Raw genomic sequence first — 23625 nt, forward strand, 5'->3', positions numbered from 1 at the left:
AGGGACAGTTCAACAGGAGACCACATTTAGAAACGCTGCAGGCGGTCTGTGGTGCAGCTAATGGTATCTAGAACACATGCGCCTTCTCCACTTCAACAGTTTGTTCACGCGTCAAAGAGGAAAAGCGTGGATCAGTTAGCTGCCCACAGACTGCCTGATAGGAACCCATCACAGTGGTTCAACTGCCCCTTAGTCCAGTCTGATGTGCTTCTGATGTGTGGTAGACACTGATGACACCTTACCTTTGACTTCTTGTTCAATCTTGGTTTCAATCTCTTCTCTCAGGAGAGTCACTGTAACAGAAGGACAGGACAGATCGATCAGAGTCAAACCTTCACCATGGGGACGTCCTCCTGACGCTCGTTGTCTTTACTAGACTCCAATAGGTTAGTCCATTAATTACTCCATGAATGGTTAGTTCATGAATGGAAGAAACAACGACGAGCAGTGAAAACTCAGTTTTGACTTTAGAGACCGTCTTCATCTGCAATGGAGGCCCCAATGTGTCTCCATTCTGAACCCCACAAGAGGAGGACTGAGGTCATGGTGGACAGGAGGACCACCCGCTGTCCAGGACACTAATAGGAGACAGTTCCCCCCGCCCTACACCAGCAGTGCACCACTGCGTGCACCACTAGCACACCAATGAGTACACCACTAGTACACCACTGAGAACACCACTGAGTACACCACTGAGTACATCACTAGTACACCACTGAGTACACCAGTAGTACACCACTGAGTGCACCACTAGTACAGGACTGAGCAAACCACTAGCACACCACTAGTACACCGCTGAGTACACCGCTGAGTACTACCGAGTACACCACTATTACATCACTGAGTGCACCACTGAGTACACCAGTAGTACACCGCTGAGTACATCATTAGTACACCACTGAGTACACCACTAGTAGACCACTGAGTACACCAGTAGTACACCACTGAGTACACCACTAGTACAAGACTGAGCACACCACTAAGTACACCATTAGTACACCACAGAGTACACCGCTGAGTACACCGCTGGTAAACCACTGAGTACACCACTAGCACACCACTGAGTACACCGCTGAGTACACCCCTGAGTACACCACTGAGTACACAACTGAGTACACAACTGAATACACCGCTAGTAAAAGACTGAGTACACCACTAGTACACCAATGAGTACATCACTAGTACACCATTGAGTGCACCAGTAGTACACCACTGAGAAAATTACTGAGTACACAACTAGTACACCACTAAGTACACCACTAGTACACCACTGAGTACAACACTAAGTACACCACTAGTACACCACTGAGTACAACACTAAGTACACCACTAGTACACCACTAGTACACCACTGAGTACACCACTGAGTACACCACTGAGTACACCACTAGTACACCGCTAAGACCAGAGGACATCGTTCTGCCTGACATTAGACATTAGAACCCTGACACAACACATGGGAACATAAAAGGGCAGAAGGGACAAATGAGGTTCATGCAGATTCCTGGAACAGGAGAGGAAGGTCAGGGTGGTGAGGGTTAAGTTGAGACGAGGTGATAACTAAACTGCTGCAGAATGAAAGAAGTTCCTCCATCTGGAGGCGTGAAGTTAGTCTTGAGGAGAGAAGGTGGAGGGATGTCCCAGCCCTACCCTACAGTCTGGGTCAGGGTCTATGAGGTTGTGCCCATGTGAATACAAGCCCCATGATGCTCCTGTGTTATATACCCTGACCCGTTCGTGTATCTCATCTGTCCTGGTTTCTTTGTGTTCTCTCTTCAGAACTCTCTTTAGTTCTGCTCCCTGTGGCTCACACTCAGTAAACCAACCAGCTGAACGGCTGAGTGTTCTCAGCAACTCTGAAAGGCCTTGCTGCTGACTCAGCACTGTTATCCCATCCTGAAGCTAAATGCCCTACGGCATGATGGGACAGGAGGCGTCGCTGGTGTACAGCTGTCACATCATTCAATTCACTTCAAAAAACTTTATTTGTCCCCAAAGGGCAGTTGAAGCCACATAAAGCGGCAGTACTGGTGCAAACAAAAAAACGTTATCACTGCTCTACCCGCTGGCCGGTCGGCCACAGGAGCCTCAAACATCGATGGTGTTTGGTTGTTTCAGAGAAACATTGAGGCTACTAATTAATGTCCTGTAGTTTTAATCTGCGAAAGTTTCATTTTTAATCCTGAGTCCGATGGGACATCCCTGATGGGGAGAGAGTTTAGGAGGTGGTTTAGGAGTTCACAGGATCCAGGAGTTACCTTCTTCTTCTTCCATGGTTACAGTGAGGGTGGCGGTGCATGTGGCTTCTCCGGCAGGATTGGATGCCCGGCAGGTATACTGGCCCGCGTGCTCAGAGAAGGCATCCACGATGATGAGTGTGGCGGTGCTGGTCACCTCATCAAAGTGAAACACCAGATTCTTAGTGGGCAGAACGGGCTGCCGGTTGTGGAACCAGCTAACCTGGAGCTTGGGCGTGCCGGAAACACATGCATGGAAGCGGGCCACCTCCCCATGAGCCACTGCGCAGCTCGTGATTGGCTGGATAAAAGCTGGCTTTTGGCCTGTGGACGATTTCCTGACGCTGGGGGGGCTGGCGGATGTTCGCCACTGAGACTCAGCAGGACGCTCCACCCGTTCACGTCCTGAAAGGAAGCAGGTCACGGACTTCACCAGCAGTACGGATTCACATTTTTAGTCTTTAAAGAAACAAAAAATGCTCTAACAGTCTTCATTGTCCTGTTTGTGAACCACGGAATGGGGATCATCACAGAACCGCTGGAGAGAACAACGTTTAGTGGAACTCATTTAACTCCTGTTGGACATGTTCACACTGAGTGGTGGAACCAGATCCCACTGGGGTGGCGTACACTTAAGGGTGAAGCCTGAAGGAAAGTTTGTGTCCTAAGAGACGTGGCGGCCATCAGCATTTCTACATCCTGTCTGTTCCAACTAGAAGACAGTCCTGTGAAACTGGCGATGGCCGATGGATGACACCTCAGCTGTTAACGAAGGTCTTGGTTACCATGGCTACAGCTGCTTTTTACCCCGGGTACTCACCATCCAGAGTGAGGGTTGCCGAGCAGGAGGCGGTCCCAGCGCTGTTGGTGGCCATGCAGGTGTACTCGCCCTGGTCCTCGGGGTAAACCCTGGAGATCTCCAGCTGACAGCTGTCATCAAACTGAGACATCCTGAAGAAGTCGGACTGCTTGATCTCCTTCTCCTGGTGGAACCAGCTGATCTTCACGTCTGGAGATGAAACACCATGTGATTGCTCGGTGGATTCACTCCACATGTGTTTGTGGTTATAACCTCCATCAGGCTCAGCTAGCAGTTGTTAGCAGTTCAGCTTAAGGACACGAACACCAAAGCTAAATGTTTAGCATCATAGAAAAGGGATCGAAGCAAACCTGGGCATCCTGGCAACAAGTGTCACCTCACTAGTCCGTTCTGAGTCATGTTATCATTCTAATGTTCGATGTCACGGTTTTACCACAGTATAGCAGGATGAACATAACCTCCTGTGTTTCAGCTGGGGGGTTACTGTGTTCTTTCTGGTAGACCAATCCATTCCAGTAGTTCTGGAGGGTGAGAGCTCTGAGGGTGTCCCCCACCTGACACCCACATCTATGTGCAGAGGGGCACTACAAACATGTAGCACCCATCATGCACTTCTTCCAGGTATCACAAATGGAACACTGATTCTAGCCCCTCTCATGGAGCCTCTGGTGGTCTTACCATCACCGCGCACTCGGCACTGGAAGCGCGCTGGTTGGCCCTCGCGTGCTGAGGTGCTGGCGACGGGGGAGACCACAACAGGGGGGGCAACAGCAGCAGCAGAGTCTGGAGACACCACCTCGGACACTGCAACACACACACAACACCTTGGTCTGCGTGTTTACTGGTTGATGTGGTCTTCTGTACTTCCTGTTGGTGGAACACACCCTACCTTCCACATTCAGAGCGGCCGTGCTGGTGGCGGTACCATAGTCGTTCTGGGCCTCACAGGTGTAGACGGCAGCGTCCTCAGGGAACACCTCGATCAGCAGCAGGGAGTACTTGTGGTCCTCGTGTAGGAACTTGCACTTGAACCCAGTCAACAGAGCCTGGGAGTTTTTGTACCAGGAGACACGAGGCGAAGGAACGCCGCTCACGTGCACCGAGAACTGAGCTGGCTTCCCGGCCTCCACCGACTGGGGTTCCATGTGACGCAAGATCTGAGGGGGCTCCGGGACTGCAAGAGATCAGAAGATCATGTCCATGTTAATAAAAAAAGCATCCTGGTTCTACTAAGGTGGAGCAGGTGCTGAGGACAGAGCTTCTCCTCCAGCAGCGCTAACCCTGAATCAAACGGACGACCAGACATCGGCTGGTGGTCCCAGGACAGCTGCAGGACTTACTGTTGACGCGGAGGTGCAAGCTGCTTCGGTTCTTGCCGGCGATGAAGGTGTACTCTCCAGCGTCGCTCCTGAAGGTCTCAGAGATGGTGAGGCGGTGGGTCCTTCTGACGGTCACGTAGCTGAACCTGTCCTCCAGGGGGAGCTGGATCTCCATGCCATCCTTCAACCAGCGGCCCTCCACATCGTCCTCATTCACCTCAAACTCAAATGAGGCTCGATGCTTCTCCAGAACCTGAGGGAGGAGGGCAGATCATTTCAGGTTCTTCGTTGACTCATGAAAAGGAACTAGTTCTCCAATGCAGACGTGCTGCTTTTCTCTGAACCTAACCGTCCATCACTGATCCTCTGCTCATCATCAACCTGACTCTAAATGCTGACCACGGCTCCTAGCCAGTCAGCTGACCAACTTGGACCAGCGTCTCACCGTGATCTCCCTCTCTGCAGGTTCAGAAATGCGGATGTCCCGACCCTCCACTGTCAGGTGCGCCTTGGAGACGCTGGATCCAGCCACCACCGAGTACTCGCCAGCATCAGACTGACGCACTGTCTGGACCATCAGCCGGTGGACGTACTTCTCAGCCGTCACCACGAACCTGTAGGGACACAGCCCCACCCGTGGTGTGAGGATCTTTGTCCAGTGTGTGTGTGTGTGTGTGTGTGCTCCAGCCTTACCTCTCCTGAGACACGTCCAGCTCCTGACCGTCCTTCATCCACATCACCTGGATGTTGGGTTCAGAAACCTCACATTCGAAAACGGCCTTCTTCCTCTCCACAACTTTGATGTCCCGTATCTTCTTGGTGAACTCAATGAGACGAGCTGACAACAAGCGCAGAACAGGTTACTGTACAGATTAATGTACGCCTGACGTTCATTCAGCTGGTTCAGGCGTCAGGAGCTAAGGCATGGCACGTGACGCGTACTGGTACCTTCCACAAACAAGTTGGCGGCGGTGGCAGCGGAGCCGGCCACAAACTGGTACTCTCCCCCGTCTCCAAAGTGGACGTTCCGTATGGTGAGGGAGTGTATGTGCTGGCGGGTTCGGACCTGGCATCGATCTGACGATTTGACCTCCACACCATTCTTCAGCCATTTGTAGGTGATGCCCTCATAGTTGACTGTCACCTCGAAGGTGATGGTGTCTCTTTCCTGAGCGTTCAGGTCCTTCAGCATGGAGGTGATCAGGACGGCTGAGGACCAGAGGACAGACACGCGTCACTGAGAGCGCCGGGTTCAGGTTTCTATCAATAACTACAGTAATCCCTCATTACTCATGGTGAATGTGTTCCAGGACCACACGTGAAAAATAAAGTTACAGGTTTTTATTTTATTATTTGCTTATAATTTAAACGTTTGAACCCTCCCCATACTGATATTAAACCACCGTCTATCTGTATTACCTTTTCCCACACTCGGATAGACTGTTTAAAGCACTTTTGTATTAAAAAAAAGTCTGGGAACGCAGCGCACAGGCAGATGCTGTCAGCCAATAGCATGCGCGTACAGTTTCATGTGACTACCTACTAAAAATCTACGATGTAGTGAAGCCATGCATCTTGAAGCACCGATAAGTGATGACTTACGTTTCTGAACCCTCCCCATACTAATATTAAACCACCTTCTATCTGTATTACCTTTTCCCACACTCTGATAGACTGTTTAAAGTCTCTGACTGTCTCACGACAGTCCGAGACTCACGGAACGTAGCGCACTTCCTGATGCCGTCAGCCAATAGAATGCGCGTACGCTATCATGTGACTGCCTACCAAAAATTCATGATGACATGGAGTCACAAGAGTTGATGCGCGAATGCGTGTGTGTATGTGTGTACATATACAGTATGTCTGTGTATATGTATATATACATACACACAAATATTTCAAATTACAGATCAGAGTCTCGATCAGGTTTACCATATTGTAAAATGGTTACAATTCGGGTTCGAGTTAGGGTTCAGGTTAGGGTTGGGGTTCCTATGGTCGAGCGTGGCCGGCACGCGATAGTTCCCACAGATGAAGGTTAGGGTTGAGGTTGGGGTTAGGGTTGGTTTAGAGTTTGGGTTAGTGTTCAGGGTAGGGTTTGTTTTCGGGTTCTTACGGCTGATGGTGAGAGTGGCCGACACGCGGTCGTTCCCACAGATGAAGGTGTACTCTGCGGAGTCGCTGCGGCTCGTGTTCATGATCTTCAGCTGGTGGAGCTTCCCCTGCACCACGATCCTGAACTTGTCGCTCATCTCGATCTCCACGCCGTCCTTCAGCCAGGTGGAGGGCACGTTGAAGTGAGACACCTCACACTCGAAAGTGGCCACCTGTGTTTCAGGGACCGATACGCTCTTCATGGGTTTGGTCACCTTTAGAGCTGCACAGCAGAAAGAGTATTAGAGGGTCCAGTCCCCATGCTGCTCAGGTGTCAGATGGTCAGAATTAGCATGATGCTACTGACAAATTAAAAAGTTTGTATACAAGCATCAATATTTTTCCTGACACAAATACAGCATGAAATTTTATTCCAGAAATCCTGTGAAGATGTGGAGAAAAGTCTGAAATTTACAAAGCTCATTTTTTGTGAGGGGTGGCTGGGCGTGAACCTACCCTCCACAGTGAGGACGGCACTGCACTGCAGGTGTCCCACCACCGCTGTGTACTCGCCGGCGCTGCTGCTGTCCACGTGCTGCAGCACCAGCTTGTGGGCCTTGCGCTCCGACAGGACCTTACAGCGGTCAGTGGACTTCAGCTCCACACCCCTAAACATCCACTTGACAGGGACGTCGTCGTGAGACAGGCTCATCTCAAAGGAGACCGTGCCATCCACCAGGGATGTCACATCCTTCATCTTCTTGACGATCTTGATGGCTGCAGACAAACAGGAGCACCTCGTGAGTAATGGCCATAAAGACGACCTGCTGAGCGGTCGCAAGCGTTCATACTCACTCTCCACGTTCAGCCTGGCGTTAGCCGACAGCTTCCCCAGTTTGAAGGAGTAAACTGACTCGTCCTGGGAGCTGCAGCTCTTCACCTTCAGCGTGTGGACCGTTCCGTCGCTGGTGATCTCGTACTTGTCGCTGTTCTGCAGCTCCACGCCATTCTTGATCCACTGAGAGCCCTTGACGTGAGGGTGGGTGAGCTCCAGCGTGAACACCGCCTCCTGCGTCTCCGTCACCGTCTGGTTCCTCAGGGTCTTCTTGATCTTCACCGCTGCAAATGGAACAAGGCATTTCATGTTTCTACCAGAATAGACATCAGCAAAACAAGAAAAACATCAGCAAACCAAGAAGAACATCAGCAAAACAAAAAGAAAATCAGCAAAACAAGAAGCGAGCAGCTGCTGGTCTTCTGACTTTAAGGCTCGACACGAACTACAGTCTTCTGTTCTGCCGTGAACAACGAGGAACTTAGACTAGAGATCTACACTGGAATTCTCCTGGACTGAGTGAGTTACCCCCCATATCTCTGATCAGTAACTACTGAACACACACTTTATACACACACATATGTACACATACACACACATATGTACCCCTACACACCCAGTGTGCGCTGCATACACACGGTCTATATGGTGTTTCTTTGTGAAAGGAAACTCCATGGACGGACTTGTTTTAAGCTTAATTCCTACCAATATTGTTGCCTCTTGTTTGAATACGATAAATGCGTTTTTATCACCAATCCTTCACAATGAAGTGGGAACAGAAGAACTTTTGTCTGATTTCAGCTTTAATCCCTTCTTCTGGTCAAGGGTGTCACATGTGCTAGTGGGGGCTTACCCTCCACCCTGAGGTTAGCAGTGGTTCTGGAATGGGCCACCTGGTAGCTGTACTCTCCCGCATCCTGTGGTCTGGTGATGATGATGACGAGGCGGCGCGTGGCTCCCTTCACCTCACTCACCACGTTGTCACTCAGATCCACGGGCTGACCCTCTTTCAGCCACCGCCCTTCAGAGTCAGCGTTGGCCACCTCACATTCCAGCTCAGCCGTCTGAGACTCAGCCACGGTCACATCCTGCAGGGGTCGAGTGATGGCTCCACCTGGTGGCACCACATGGAACAAGCATGGGTAACAGTTCTGAGCAGCTCTACCCCTTACCGATACGTCTTAAGACTGATGTCAAAATCTCCTCCATCAAATATCTAAAAAATTTTGTTGTTTCTAACAGGTTGACAAAAGAAGGTCAAGGTCGAACTGGGTTCCAGTTTCAGAGGACACACTTTGGTTGGTCCCTGCAGATCTCACCTGAGACAGTCAGCTTGGCACTAGATGTCTTTTCACCAGCATGGAATGTGTACTGGCCCTCCTCATCCTTCATGGCATCAATGACTGTGAGAGAGTGAACCTTGCCCTTAGTATCCAACTTATATTTGGCTCCAGGTTTTAGCTGCTGGTTCCTGAACGTCCACACCGGATCAATACCGAGGTGAGAAACCTCAACTGTGAAGGAGACATTCTGGGACTCCGAGCATACTTTGTCCTCCATGTGTTTGACAATATTCACATCTGTAAAAACAGCAGCATGGTCAGAAACACAGACCACCATTTTGCAGGATGATAAAAATCAAACTTATCTTACTTTCAACGGTCAGTCTACAGCTGGTGTCCACCTTGCCCACAAAAAGTTTGTAGTTTCCTTCATCAGAAGCATAGGTCCTGGTGAAGACCAGACGCTGTTTGGCACCCTTCGCCACTATCTGGACTCTGTCACTAGATACCAGCAGCTTCTCATTGTGGTACCATTTGACAGAGCTAATGTCCTGAGCTGATATCTTGGCCTCCAGAACAGCTTTGGTGCCTTCGATGGAGGACACATCTTTCAGTGGCACTAAGATGTCAATAGCTGAGGAGGGAGGACACACTATATGAGACCGACTCCGGGTGTATCAGTGATGTCTCTGGTCTGCTATTACTGATTCTCACTATGACTTACTCTGAACACTGAGCTTGCATGAGGTTGAGATGTTTTGGGCTGGAACTACAAAGGAGTAGGAAGCTGCGTCTTCAGTACTGACGTTCTCCAGCAGCATCTTGTGGACCAGCTTGTCGATTACAATGTGGACACGGTCCGAGGCAACAACAGCCTGGCCGTTCTTCATCCAGTTCCCCTCGACATTCTCCTGGGAAAACCTGACCTCTAGCTGAGCGATGTCACCCTCACAGACTGTGAGGTCAGTCAAGGGCTGCATCAGGGTCACTGGACGCACTACATGAAGAGAAAAGCCACCACTGTCAAATGACACCACAGCAACCAATCACAGCCAGGCAACAAAATAGACAATAGGGAGCTGCTCTCCAGTAACACATTAATCTTTTGAATCATCCATTCATCTTCCACTCCACCAGGCTGACGTTGTGGTGTCAGTAGACCAACGAGGGCGTTGCAGCTGCCCCTCTTCCAACAAGATTGCAGGTGCTGAGGAACCCTGGAATCCAACCTGGCAGCTTTGGGCTTGGGATGATTTGTTGTCTTACACAGTGGGTGAAATGGGTGGGCGGTTTGGTGCAGCAACAGCAGAATGTTTATCAGACTGCCGTACTGAACGGAAAGTTCAGTCTGGAGACATAACTGTGGATCTACCAGTGAATCTCTGGATCTATGTGCAACCTTCATCTATTGCTGTGAGCTCTGGCTTGATGGATTGATCAACCAATCAATCAGTCATTAATTTATTCATTTTCATGAAGATGAGACAATCAATTGTTTCATCTTCAGCCACTTATCCAGGCTTATACTCTAGCCTACCCCAGCTGACATCAGGTGGGATCCAGGGTACAAACACCCATTCAGGGACAGACTCATATCTACGGTTAATTTAGAGTGAACAGTTCACCTAAGTTGCATGTTTTCAGTGGTGGAAAGAAGCCGGAGAACCTGGAGATATTCCATGTAGACATGCGGAGAACATGTCCGAGGAGGCCTGGAACCGAGGACCTTCTCGCTGTGAGGCGACAGCACCCACTGCTGCCCCGCTCTGGATCATGACAAACGATCTGAAATAACTTGGGCCCACCCGGAACTCTTTTGTCGTAAAATGTCGTAAACATTTTCAGGCTCTGGATCTACATCAACCCTCAACTAGACTCATAACTTCTGCACAGCCATTGAAATAATGAAATGGATTGAACGAAATGGTCATCTTTGGTAGGTCAGCTGGAGTCCACTTTAGAAGTAGGATCACAGGTGAGAGTTTGAGGTAGATCGCTGGATGGTAGACCTTGAACTCAGTGGAAGGATAACATAAAATAACACTTAAAATGTTAAAAGTTTGCAACGCTCAGGAGGAGCTGGGAATTCCTTCTGTGAAGAAGAATACGGCGTACCCTGTTTGGTCTGCTATGATCAACAACTCAACTCCAGATAGGAGGAAAAGGACACATAGAACAAACATGCATGATCAGACTATAAGTACCCTAGAATTCAGTGTCTGCAATCATTCTCTTGACAACCACTCAGAATACTCAAGGCTTTAAAACATTTCTTACATTTCATCTTTAGCGAGGCACAGCTACTCAGGTCTCCACATACAAAGGTATATTTCCCTTGATCTTCCTTCCTGACATCCTTGACAGAGAGTGTGTGTCTTCCTCGGCGAGAAGACATGGTGTATTTATTGCTAGGAGATAGCTTCTTGTCTCCAAAGAACCAGCTGCCTTGAGAATCCTCATGAGATAGCTCCACCTCAAACTCTCCAGCATAGGTCTCTGGCACCTCAATGTTCTCCAAAGGTTTCACGAGCTCCAGGGCAGCACCTTGATAAAGAATGAGAACCATTATCCACCAGTCTAATCCTAACCAATACTTCACGGAAAGATTTAGGTACCTTCGACATGGAGCCTTGCAGTTGTCCTGACACTCTCATCATCTGCAATTACGCATGTGTATTCAGCATCATCTTTCATTTCAATGATCAGAACCGACAAGAAATGGACCTTCCTGTCTGAGTGCATTCTGTATTTGTCTCCAGAAAAGATCTCCATGTCATTCTTGAACCATTTGACTTTGATGAATGGTTCATTGGTTTCACACTCAAATGTCACCATGGTATCCTTCTCGTTTGCACTAGCATCTTCCAGATACTGGATAAAGTTCACCGCTGCCTTTGCTGTAATGAGAGAATATGAGTGAGAAATAAAACACAAACATGAAGAAACTGTGTTAATCCATGATTAAATAAACAGCTTTCACCTTGAACAAGCAGAAAGGCGTGGCTTGAGGCCTCTCCAGCAACATTCATGGCTTTAACCATGATGCTTGCCGAGTCCTCCGCTGTGACATCTCTGATCACCAGTTCACAAACATGATCCTCAGGCCAGAACCAGTACATACGCTCTGTCTTTTCCACTAGAATGCCATTCTTGAACCACTGACACTCTGGATCTGGTCTGCCGATGACTCGAACTCTGAAACGAACCTCGTCCATTGGAGCAACTGTCTTGCTAGTGATGCGCTCCAAGATCTTGGGTGCCTCCATGCTGGGGGAGAGCTGAATCCTGTCTGGTTTGAATGTGGGGATGGTGACATTGCCCTGTTCTTCCATCATCCTCCTTTCAGCTTCTTCTTTCTCTTTCATGTGATGAAGCAATTCGTCCTTAGTCTTCTTCAGTAGATCTTCATAGGAGTCATCCCTCTTGCGAGACTTGAACTCCACAGCAGAAATGGACTCATAGAAACCCTCCTCCGTTCTACGTTTGAACTTACTTTTCAGCTCATCTGACTCCTCTGAGGTTTTCTCATGGACAATTCTTTGTGTCTTGCGAAGTTTAACAACTTCCCTGTCCTGTGTGGCCTCAGCCGAGCGGTCAGCCTTCACCACATCAAATCCTATTCTGCCAGGCTCATGTGCAGCCTCCACAGACCTTGAGTCTGGTGCACGACGCAGTACGGATCTGAAGTCCTCTCTCTGTTGGACCTCCAGCTTCACGGTGTGCTCAATTGTACCGAGAGGATTGTCTGCAACTATCCTGACCTCTCCTGTGTCATAAGACTTGATGTCAACAATCTCCAAGTAGTAAATGCCATCATAACGAAGTCTGTATCTTTTGCTTTTGCGGATGAGCTGTCCATTGAGGTACCAGTTTACCTTTGGTGCTGGATAACCAGTGACTCTGCATCGGAATCGTGCAATGTCACCTTCCAGGACTCTGGCTGGTTCGGGAAGCAGTACAATTTCAGGTTTGGTCTTTTCAAATTCCTCATCGGTGCTGACTCCTGCTGGTCCTCCCTCATGAGCCATTCTCTCAATTTCATCCATTCGGTGGGGCCCCCTCCTGCCTTCAGGAAGCTGTGTTTCCTCAATGAGGCCCTTTTCATCTTTGACAATCAGGGTAGCCGAAGTCTGGTCAACTCCAAACTTGTTTGTGGCTCTGCAGGTGATGACACCGCTGTCTCTAGCGTATGCAACTTCATAATCTAGACTGCAGTAGCCAAATTCATTGACCATGCGTAGCCTGTTTGCTGCTGCCAATGGTTTTCCATCATGCAACCATTCCACCACCATGTTGGGGTCACCTATGGGGGTCAGTCTGCATTCAAAGTGAGCTGGACCAAAGCGCTTCATTCTGATAGAGGTCAGCTTCTTCTTGAATTGTGGTTTCTGCTGCTTCTCTTTGTCGTAAAGGTCGCCCTCTTCCCACTGTTCTTGCCCATATCGCAGATGAAGGGGCTCCAATTCTGGAGCAGCAATCTCCTTGGCTTTGTAGGTTCCTTTGGGAATAATGAGCTTCCTCTCAACTTGAGGAGCAGCGAAGTCCACCTCAACATTGACTCTACAGCGGGTGGTGTCTCTGCCAGCTTTGTTGATGGCTGTAGCAGTGTACCAGGCACTGTCTGAGCTTGAGGCAAATGGGATTTGGAATTGGGCCTCACCTTTAGTTCCCTCAATCCTAAAACAATTCATAAATATTGATCAGGACATTTGCTAAACTTCTGTAAAGTCTGATATTCCTGAATGAAGATTTTTTGGGCAATCGTTTGTAGCACAGACAAAAAGAAACATACTTGATATGAGGGTGCTTGTGTGGGGTGACAATGTCACTGTTCTTCAGCCAGACAATATCAGGCAGGGGGTTTCCGATGGCTTTGACAGCCAGTGCAACGAGAGTGCCCTGCTTTACCGTGATGTTCTTCAGCTTCTCAACAAACTGAGGACGTGCCAAGCTCTCTCTCGCTGTGGAGATTAATAACATAGAACACGAGAATTTTCAATAAAAATTCCAATTCTTCCCAAATAGTTCTCTGTTGAATGTATTCCAAAGGTTTGTTAATGAAAAATCTACTATGTATAAAGGTGCCATCAAACACGGACTTACCATCCACAGAAAGAGTTACAGACACGGAGGTCCGTCCAGCCCTGTTCTGGGCGATGACAGTCCACTCCCCAGAGTCTTTTGGCATGGCTGGGACAATGATCAGGGACTGGACACCATCCTCTTTAATTACTATCTTGTGGGTGTAGTCGTTAACCACTTGTTGTCCTTAAAACAGAAGATAAAACAGCTTTAAAAGTAGCAGAAGTGACAGGTAAAAGGTGTGCTGATGAAATTGATTTCTCTTACCATTGTGGAACCAGTAAGTGTCTGGCATGGGTCTGCCAACAACCTTCAGGTCAAATCTGGCAGTTTGCCCCTCGGAGCATTTTATCGAGGAAGGTTTCAAGACAAACACAGGCTTGTAGAGTCTCTCCAACTGAGCCTCGTCAGTTTCATCAAGCCTGCGGGCGGGAGAACGTCCAGGTGACCGGCTAGAAGAACGGGCGGGTGATCGACTGAGAGAACGAGGAGATGTGGATCTGCGAGAGGAGCACAGGTGTCCATAGAGTTAAAGGGATGGCTAAAAGATTGACTTGTTTCAAATAGAAATCTGGCAGAGATCTCCTGAACTCAGTGGATTTTTATCACAACTATTATTGATGGCATCAAACTAAAATCTGCTCGTGCTGTTTAGTGAAAATGTGTAGGAGCATTTTTTTATGTGTAGCAAATGCTAAAGCTAGCATGAGGTGACAAAGGGACTGAGGGCCCAGCAGCCAGTAGTCTGCTGTACCTGGACCCAGTCAGGACCATTCATGATTGAGTCACCAGCGTTCCACTTCCTTGACCAAGTTGTTGCCTTCAGGACCAGTCTGGAAGGGGGGTACCACGCACAAGTCTCAAACACACGCTATATGAGTGGGTAGGTGAAACTGTCACGTCACCAGTGAGTCTAGATTCCTACCACCACCTAGAGTCTTGAACTGGGAGATGACTTAGCTGAAGGGTCTTTGCTTTGGATTGGGGGACTTGATGCTGTGACATCAGGCTAGTTTAGTGGAAGAAAGTCAATGAACCCATTCATAATGAACGATCACGCTACTGAATACCATCGCCAGCCTGCACTCAGTGCTGAGGGACCAGCTGCATTTGAAGCCGAACAGGTGGACCACAGACTCAGTTTGCGTGATCGACCTGCCTTCATGGGACATTCCAGTCTGTTCCCATGACTGAACGACACTCAGGGTCAAACCTGACCTGATCCTCGGAGCAGCTGGCTGTGGTGTGTACGTCTGAGGCGTGACAACTCCAGACGGCTCCACGTAGAGCTTCCCCGAGCTGACCGCGTTCCCCTTCATGTTGGTGGTGAAGGCAGTGTAGACGCCCTCGTCCTCTGGTAGCACGACGGGCAGACGGAGGCTCGCCCGTCCATCCTGAAGAACCTCCATCTGGTAACGGCCCCCGGGTCTAATGCGCTGGCCGTCCTTATACCAAACAATCTGACAAAAAAACACAGATGGATTGGAGCTATGAATCCTTCATTTAAAGTACTTTTTCAAGTTCAGAAGGAAAACTCTACTGTGTTCAAATGTAAAAGTCTACTGACAGCTCATGATGACCAAAGTGAAACTACCAAATCACAAAAGTTTGAAGTCAGCATCAGCACTCTTTGTTAACTCTAACCCTCCACACTAGTGAAATACAGCATGAGTGCACTTCAGACACAAATTATTTCAGTGCATTATTATTACTTACATGAAGAAGATATCCCCATGAATTTTCCCTGTTTGGAGTGACTATTACATGGGTACTACATGGGTACTACACGGACTTGACTGACACACTGTCAGGAGACATTTTGTAAGTGGTACCTTTGGCAGTGGTGTGCCACTCATCTTGCAGTGGAACGTGACGCCCATGCCCTCCATAATCCTGTAGTTTTTGACAGGCGTGTTGAAGGACGGCGGCACTGCCTCCTCATCCGCCACAGTGACCATCATCTCTCCATCCTCTGTCACCAGCTCTCTGTAGCTGATCCTCAGGATGCGGATCTCAATTTCCTGAATGATCCTCTCTTCAAAGGCTGAAATGAGGAATTCCTGCAAAAAATAATGTGTGTAAGGTTGACCTGTGAGTCCTACTGAGACATCACTCAAACTGAGGGACAGGATGTGTACCGTTTCAGAGACAAAGCTCATAGGGGTAGTTGTCTTCTTCTGTTCTATCTCGTACTGACTCAGAACCACAGAGGGCTCCTGGATCACCGTTGTCGTCACTTCAGTTTTATACGTCAGTTCCTGCTTCTTCATGTAGGCTTCATATTCCTCTGTAAACAGAACAGATGTCCAGTTTAGCTGTTTCTCATCTCCTGGAGGTGTCATTTAATTTGCAGTGGAGGCCAAAGTCATGGATGCACCCCACCAGAGGACTGTCCTATGCTATACTGGTCTACTGGTAGGCTAAGAAGACGTGTGTCTCAAGTCCTGATATGACACACTATGCAGGACACATAAACCACAGTTTATCCATACCTTCATCCAGCAGGCCAGCAGAGGCCGATGCCTCTCCGTGGGGATTCCTGACAAAGATAGAGTATTCCCCAGCATCATCTGCAAAGGTCATGGAGATCTCCAGCCGGCATTCTCCAGTGTCCCTCTTGTAGGTCACTTTATATCTGATGGCAAAAACATAACCGAATGTTGAAATTAGCCATTGGGAGGTCTTGATCACGATCATGGATACCTGAGAATGAAACTTCTGCTGTGACATGTTGTGAAGTCTAAAATATCTTTACCAAATATTATGAACTACAATAACCTGAAGCCATTTTTGTGGCATCAGGTCAGGAGGTCATGAACTGACTATCAGGATATCAACAGGTCATGAAAGTCATACGAGACATATGACATCACTAAATCAATGGGCAGGTGTGAACGGTACCTGTACCCAGTAGTAAAGGTTGATTATTTACGGACAGGTGTGAATGGTACCTGTACCCAGTAGTAAAAGTTGTTAGTCATTGATGGACATGTGTGAACGGTACCTGTAGCCAGTGGTGAGGGGCACGCCGCTCTTCTTCCAGATGACGTGCGGTTTGGGGTTCCCTCCCACCTGGCACTCAAAGACAACGCTCCCTCCCTCCACCAGCTTCTGAGCTGTGGGCGTCTTGATGAAGAAGGGAGCAGCAGACTCCCCTGAAGTCACCTGTGCCACCACTTCGTCCTTCATCTCCATGACAATGCTGAACAACAACAACGACAGGAGCTCAGTGACATATGGCACCAATAGTCCGACGCTATAACACAGGCTGCCCAACGAGACTCACGTTTGGTCTGAAGGGACTCCAGCTTCGGAGACGACCACCGCTTCCTCTCTGCTGTCGATTTCCTCTGAGACTGGACAGAATAGAGACGGGATGATAATATGAAGGAGGATAATCTGAAAGCATGATAATCTGAAGGGATGATAACTGAAAGCATGATAATCTGAAGGGATGATAATCTGATGGATTGATAATCTGTGGAGCCCGTTTCCTATTGCGTTGGATATGAATCTTCAGGTGCTAAAACTCGTACGTCTTGGCTCTGTTCTAATCTATTCTACGTTTGCTTCAGGATACTATAACTACGCATGACGTGACCCTGAACGCCTCGTAACGCAATCATGGAGGCGTGGTCTGCTGGGTGGTGCGGGGCTGGTATTCGTGAGCTGTACTTTAAATCGCCCCCCCCACCGCCCTCACCTTTAACCAGCAGGTAGCAGGAGGTGCTGACAGTTCCCGCCTTGTTAGTGGCGGTGCAGGTGAAGCGGCCACTGTCCTCGGCGAACGCCTCGCGGATTAGCATCCTGGCGACGCCGTCGCTGCAGCTGATCTGGAAGTCAATGGAGCTGTCAATTTGGTAATCCTCCCGGAACCACACGACCAAGGGGGCAGGCTGGCCCCCCAGCCGACACTCCAGGGTCACCGACTCGCCCTCCGTCACCGTCACGTTCTTCAGGCCCTGGAACGGGAGAGGAACCATTTGACACCTGGACAGGTAGTAACTGTTCTGTTCGCGAGGGTCACATCAGAAACAAACAGCTATCACACAGAGCCTGGTCTGGCTGGGATCACAGATGTGTACTCACAGTGATCAGAGTGGGGGGGATGACCGGCTCCTGGGCCCTGCTGGGAACGGCAGCCCCCTCCTGAGGACAAACAACAACCAATCAGAGATCACAAGAGAAGGACTGGTGTCAGGGTGAAGATGGAGAGATGGGCCTGCAGGCAAGAAGAAGACTCTTCATGAGGCAGGTGTGACTGGCAGTGAGGAGGCGGGGCACAGGTGACAGTCCACACAGGGTTAAATGAACAGTGAGACCGGGGGGTCAGACCAACCTGAGGCTCCCAGTCCTCAAACTCGTCCTCACTCACTGAGAAGCGCCCACAGGTCCGGGACTCCACCTGATATCTGCTGTCCCTGAACGGGGGCAGGAGGGTCTCGCGCGTCACATCCACCGTCACCGTCCTGCGACTGGGACTGGGGGACTTGACGGGTTTGATGACCTGCCGGGGGGCGTGGGGGGATCGCAACTCTCTCTGAAGAGTGGCAATAGCAGAACCAGCAATGGACACCTGACCGGTGAGAAGAGCATTAAGGTCCAGAGTCACCCGATGGCACCGGGGTGGGGGGGTCGACGACCACACCTCCACTGTGACGTGTTAGTCAGCAGGAGCTTCAGGGGGTGCCCGAGAAGAACCCAGTGGGCTTTGGGTGTGAACCGGGATGAAACCAACAACCTTCACCATATTGGTTCTACAGGGGGGTTCAGTAAAGCAAGGTGGGGCTCCATCATTGCAGAGGGTTTAGGGTGGGGGTCACACGGCAGCAGCACATGGTGGGGTTAGGATGGGGGTGGTTAGAGATGGAGGCTGCAGGGGATGACCACGGCCTGCAGCTGGTCTTCTTACCTCCTGGACTGCTTCCTGTTTAGGAAGGGAAACTTTAGACACTGTGAAGTGTGGAGCTCCAGTGTCGGTGATGGAGGGTGGCTGGGGGGCTCTCTGGGGTGGAGAACCAACAGAGTTTATTGAGCCATGAGGAGAACTCTGCTCCCCACAATCAGAACTTACGGGAGGAAATCAAAGGTCCAACCTGTGGCGTCTGGACTCTGAGATGCTCTGAAGCTTCAGCAGCAGCTGGTGCTTCACCACGCTCGTCTGCTGCCACCTCTACCGCCACCTCTACTGCCCCCTCCGCCTCAGTTACCCCACCTTCCACCTGCCCAGGCAGCCATACCCGGGTGAGGTCAACAGCCGCCACCACAGTGGCCACTGCCTCAGACCTGCCCCCCCTCCCAGCCTGGAGATACAGGAAGATGGTCCAAGGAGGACAACGTGAGAAGAGAAGAAGAGAACGTCTCCACAGAGAACAGGAATTCATGCAACACATGGACAGATGGACTGACAAACGGACTGAAAGACTGGTGGACAGACTGACTGACAGGCTGGTTGACAGACAGACAGACAGACTGATGGACAAACAGACTGGTGAACAGATGGAGTGGTGGACAGACGGACAGATGGACAGACTGGTGGGTTGTTCCTTCTGGTTGACAACTGAACGCTGAGGTCAGCAGATATGACTCCTGATCATGTGCTCACGTGCAGAGGCAGAGTTGGTGCTAAAGCATTTAGCCATGGCTACAGCTCTTTGCTGCCCGAGTAATGTGCTTTTTGTTTCATCTTTCTATTTGCAATGCTTGTGAAGATATTTGGGGGACTAACGTACGGACGAATGGACGAACACATCAATACTGACAATTACAATACAACACCGCTTTGAAGCAGGATGTAAAAACAATTATCCATTCTCCACAATCATCTCTCCTATAGTCATGTCTTTTACTTTTTTCCATAGTTTTTTCAACCTATAAAACCCTTGGTCTGTAAAAACTGGTAGAGAGAGAGAGAAGTAATTAATTTGGGGCTCCATGAAGGATGGTACCACACCTCATCACTTTGGATAAGTTTTGTTCAATTGTCTGTTTGCATCATCGATGATACTGTTGCACTTCTCCTCAACCTATGTATGATTTGAATTGACTAATAATATTTTGTACTTATGTACTTTGTCTTGTCGAAAGAAAATTTCTCTCCACCACAAAGTGAGGTTTAAGACTTCATCCGTGGTCTCTCTTCAGGCCACACAGAGTGCACTGAGCGCTCATACAAGGTAAGCTACCTGGCTTCTAATGCACTACTGTCTGTCTTGAGAAAATGCTGTGGCTTCTGGTGAGATTTGTTTGTTAAACATAATCTTAAATAAATTGGTTTAGCTAATCTTCCTAAAACTACCTGTGGGGGTAATCATAGATTTAACAATTGTCCAAATATATGTTGTTTGTCTTCTTACTAATATCTCTTTACTTTGAATAAAGACATATGTTAAATTTCTTTCTCTTATTAAATGGGTGACTTTCAATAAACTGAAAAAAATAAAAATAAAAAGCTAAGTGAGGTGTTGAAAGATAGTCTATCTGGTGTGCAAAAATGTGTGAGATGACAGTTCCAGGGAGTATTGGAACGATAAATTTTGGGCATTTTGTTCTGGCTGATCATCTATATGACATAAATTTTTGTGAGAGATTGTTGAAGATCCGATGTTGTTGTTCTGGGGACTGTAGTGGTTAAAAGCCCTGAGTGGGGTTCTTTGTTGGAAATGTTAAAGTACTGATGAAGATGCGTAAGCCACAATAAGATTAGAGAATTGATTATTGCAGGGAACGAGTTTCTGATCGGGTGCCATACAATTTTCTAACTCTAGGGTTGTTGAACTGTGGGGAACTGAACACCTATGACTGTTGAAGAGTTTTGGTGCCTTTAGGCGGGTTTCCATAGGTGTCAGAGTGTTTGAGATGTGGTCTGCCAGAAACAAGTCAGGAGGACACAAGTCAGGAAGAAACAAATGAGGAGTAAACAAGTGAGGAGGACTTGGGTTCACACGTTAGTCGGTGATGAGCACACAACAAAAGATCAAAGTGTAAAAGATGGTTGTGTGTCAGTCAGGCTAACAGGTAGCCTGATGCTAGCAGGTAGCCTGGTGCTAGCAGGCGGGGCAGTCTACCTGCTCTCCGACCACAACAGCCTCAGAGGGCCCCCGGCCACGGGCCTGATCCACAGCTGCCACCACGGTAGCCACGGCAACAGTCTTATCATCCTGGAACACATTAGCGTCCTGACACATTCACAACACATGGACACATGAACGGCAAAACCGGGCCAGTCTGGTCCTGAGAGCCTGCCGACAGGCTACTGGCTACTGGTAGCATGGGTGTTAGCGTCTAAATCTGTGGATGCCGGTTTGAGGACCTCACCTGTCCGGTAACTTGATGCTCCCAGTGTTTCTCCAGGTGCAGCTGTGTGGACCTGCTCACACTTGTGGTGCTGCTCATGCTGGTGAAACTGGCTTCTGCCAGGTAATCTCCTTGTTTCCAGGGCGGCAGGACCTCTGCAGAGCTCAGGACCTGTAGGAGGAAGAGGTGGTGAGGATGATGATGGTATCACGGGGCTGAGCAGCAGCTGAATGCTGATTCTCACCTGCTTCCTGGTCATGATGGGTGACTTGACCGGCCTGATGGGAGACACCGACAGTCTAGAGGAGGGGGACACCGGTCTGCACACAACAGAGAGGAGGTCACCAAGAGAACCACTGACACACGGCAAAGCATCAGTTCTAACGCACCCTCCCTGTCCTGCCCCGATCCAGAGGCGCTAATAAATGGACTGGACTTCGTCCCCCACCAGAGACGTGAAGTCCAGTCTGGAACCACGAGATGGAGGCATGAGAACCTTCAATGACCAAACCAAGGAGGAACCGTCTGACTACCGTGTGACGACCGTCGCTCGCCAGACGGTCGTCAGTTGGTTTGTTAGTTGGACCCCGTCCAACTGACAAACCAACAACAACAAACACCGGTCCTACTTACTGAGTTATTCAAGTTACAAACATTACACTAGCACAGAAAAAAATGTTTGTTTCTCTGTTCTAACATAAATCCTGTTAATTTGTCAGGTTATTAAATCCACAGAACTCCATCAATCAAGGATCAAACTATCAATGAATAAAGAAAAATAACATTAAACACAAGTTAGGACATTAACTTTGTTCACAACGTTTTTGTTAAAGAGTTAAAATGGGCTGAATTACTGCATTGTGGGACATGCAGTTTTTGGTCAAAACACACTTTTAACCTACTTATTTTTAGGCACTCTGACCTTTTAAGCTCTGGTGGGCCACATAAAATGATGTGGAGGGCCATATTTGGCTCCCAGGCCTTGAGTTTGACACTTGTGCTTTAGAGTAAAACACCTCTGGATGGGGTTAAGGTTAGGGTGGGCTCTGGATGGGGTTAGGGTTAGGGTGGGCTATGGATGGGGTTAGGGTTAGGGTGGGATATGGATGGGGTTAGGGCTAGGGGGGGCTCTGGATGGGGTCCCTACCTGACAGGTGTGGGAGTTGGCCCTTTGACGTGTCTGACTGGCGAAGGAGACTGCTGCCGTCCTCCTGTCACCTTGGACACAAATGATGGTGGGGACTTGGAGGTGGGCTTTGGGGGGACTCTGGGAGGGGTTTTGTGGGCCAGGTGATGGGCCATCATCGCCCCGTCCACATGCATCTCCATCATGGAGGAGGCCTGGAAGCTGGCCTCCATCTTCTGAAAGAGACCAGTCAGGTTTTAGCCAAGCCCTTATGTGATGGACATTGACATCAGTTCACAGAAATCCTGTTCTAATCAGCTTGATTCTCCTCCCAGGACAACATGGCCCCCAGCAGCAGGTTGATGTCCAAGGTCTAGGTCCCTACTGGAAACCAGTGGACCGTCCTTCATCCCTGTAAGGCAGACCCTGACCTGACCGAGTCCTGGATCTACCAACAGATTTACTTTTACCCCTCTAGGAGAGGCTGTATGCACATTCTACTGCTTTACTGGTGCATATTTCACTGCAGGATCACTTTAACTTGATTATGTCTCGGACAAGGAGAATCCATGCATCAAAGTTTCAGGTCATCTGGACAACAGGTTTAAGTTCTGGGGTGAGCCTCTCCAGGGTTCTGGTTCTGTTTATCCAGATAATGCAGACAGGTGGTTGCTCACCGTTTGTACTCGGGTCTGAGAAGTCTCCATCTGAGACGTAGACATGATGGTTTTGGTTTTCTTAGTCGGTACAGCTTCCTCACCTGCAGCAGAAGGACACAGCCATTAGTCCAGGAGAACCTGACATGATGAATGAGGAGAACCTGACAGCACGAGGGCTAAAGAACAACAGACTGACTGGATCCGTCTAAATCCAGCACCTCATACAGTTTGTACCTCTCCAGTTTCATGTGTGCATCTCTAAAACACTTTGTTTATCCATCTCAATCTTTCCTTCTAGAACCTTCTGAATCTGGTTGTTGGTCTGACTACAGATTGTAAAACTTCTTTCTCACCCTGAACCAGCAGCTCCGCCGTGGAGGTGGCTCGTCCGCTGCTGTTGGTGGCAGTCACAGAGTATGTCCCAGAATCCTCAGGGAAGGCCTCGGCAATCAGCAGACTGTACAGGTCTCCGTCCTGGAGGATCCTGAAGTCAGCTGAACTCTGGATCTCGGCTCCCTCTCGGTAGAACTTGACCATGGGCGTTGGGATTCCGGTGAGCTTCACGTCCAGCCTCACCTGGCTGCCCTGTCTCACCGTGGAGCTCTGCAGCCGCTGTAGGAAGTTGGGGGGCGCCGTCTCAGCTGTGTAGACCAGACCACATCAGACCACACTCATCATTTTTAGAGCGACTAAAAGCTGCAAAATGTCCAAAAAGAATGAGACCAGATGTTTCAGGTCCCCTCAGTGCCGCACCTGATGGTCAACTAGCACCTAAGCGGGATCACAATCAATCTGGTCTCTGCTGAAAAACTTCAAGACGGTTCTCCAGTTCTGAACAGCTGGTGGGGGCTCCTGATAATGAACCTACTCGGGG

The 23625-nt window shown here is 49.1% G+C and overlaps 1 protein-coding gene across 10 annotated transcripts in view; it reads right to left on the bottom strand.

Moving 5' to 3' along the window:
- The window catches only part of LOC137604872 (titin-like), a 199834-nt gene that overhangs the window by 172274 nt on the left and 3935 nt on the right, over positions 1-23625 (bottom strand). For 5 of the 10 annotated variants that reach the window (XM_068329069.1, XM_068329066.1, XM_068329068.1 and 2 more), the window contains exons 4-42: positions 23105-23392; positions 22770-22852; positions 22114-22328; positions 21211-21286; positions 20988-21137; positions 20738-20848; positions 18767-18973; positions 18583-18675; positions 18010-18246; positions 17760-17819; positions 17374-17632; positions 16957-17026; positions 16675-16872; positions 16163-16305; positions 15809-15957; positions 15503-15730; positions 14889-15130; positions 13938-14170; positions 13692-13856; positions 13381-13549; positions 11569-13265; positions 11204-11485; positions 10866-11132; positions 9313-9585; positions 8959-9222; positions 8625-8885; positions 8159-8419; positions 7326-7589; positions 6987-7247; positions 6493-6753; positions 5325-5585; positions 5070-5214; positions 4822-4990; positions 4398-4629; positions 3947-4231; positions 3736-3861; positions 3058-3246; positions 2259-2642; positions 243-293 (exon numbers count right to left, since the gene is read on the bottom strand). In XM_068329069.1, the coding sequence (XP_068185170.1) occupies positions 243-293; positions 2259-2642; positions 3058-3246; positions 3736-3861; positions 3947-4231; positions 4398-4629; positions 4822-4990; positions 5070-5214; positions 5325-5585; positions 6493-6753; positions 6987-7247; positions 7326-7589; positions 8159-8419; positions 8625-8885; positions 8959-9222; positions 9313-9585; positions 10866-11132; positions 11204-11485; positions 11569-13265; positions 13381-13549; positions 13692-13856; positions 13938-14170; positions 14889-15130; positions 15503-15730; positions 15809-15957; positions 16163-16305; positions 16675-16872; positions 16957-17026; positions 17374-17632; positions 17760-17819; positions 18010-18246; positions 18583-18675; positions 18767-18973; positions 20738-20848; positions 20988-21137; positions 21211-21286; positions 22114-22328; positions 22770-22852; positions 23105-23392 (9309 nt within the window). The remainder of the gene's footprint in view (positions 1-242; positions 294-2258; positions 2643-3057; positions 3247-3735; positions 3862-3946; positions 4232-4397; positions 4630-4821; positions 4991-5069; positions 5215-5324; positions 5586-6492; positions 6754-6986; positions 7248-7325; positions 7590-8158; positions 8420-8624; positions 8886-8958; positions 9223-9312; positions 9586-10865; positions 11133-11203; positions 11486-11568; positions 13266-13380; positions 13550-13691; positions 13857-13937; positions 14171-14888; positions 15131-15502; positions 15731-15808; positions 15958-16162; positions 16306-16674; positions 16873-16956; positions 17027-17373; positions 17633-17759; positions 17820-18009; positions 18247-18582; positions 18676-18766; positions 18974-20737; positions 20849-20987; positions 21138-21210; positions 21287-22113; positions 22329-22769; positions 22853-23104; positions 23393-23625) is intronic. The other 5 variants (XM_068329070.1, XM_068329065.1, XM_068329062.1 and 2 more) reach the window with 4 other exon arrangements.

The sequence above is a fragment of the Antennarius striatus genome, chromosome 12, assembly GCF_040054535.1.
Source record: "Antennarius striatus isolate MH-2024 chromosome 12, ASM4005453v1, whole genome shotgun sequence".
In the NCBI taxonomy this organism is placed as follows: Eukaryota; Metazoa; Chordata; class Actinopteri; order Lophiiformes; family Antennariidae; genus Antennarius; species Antennarius striatus.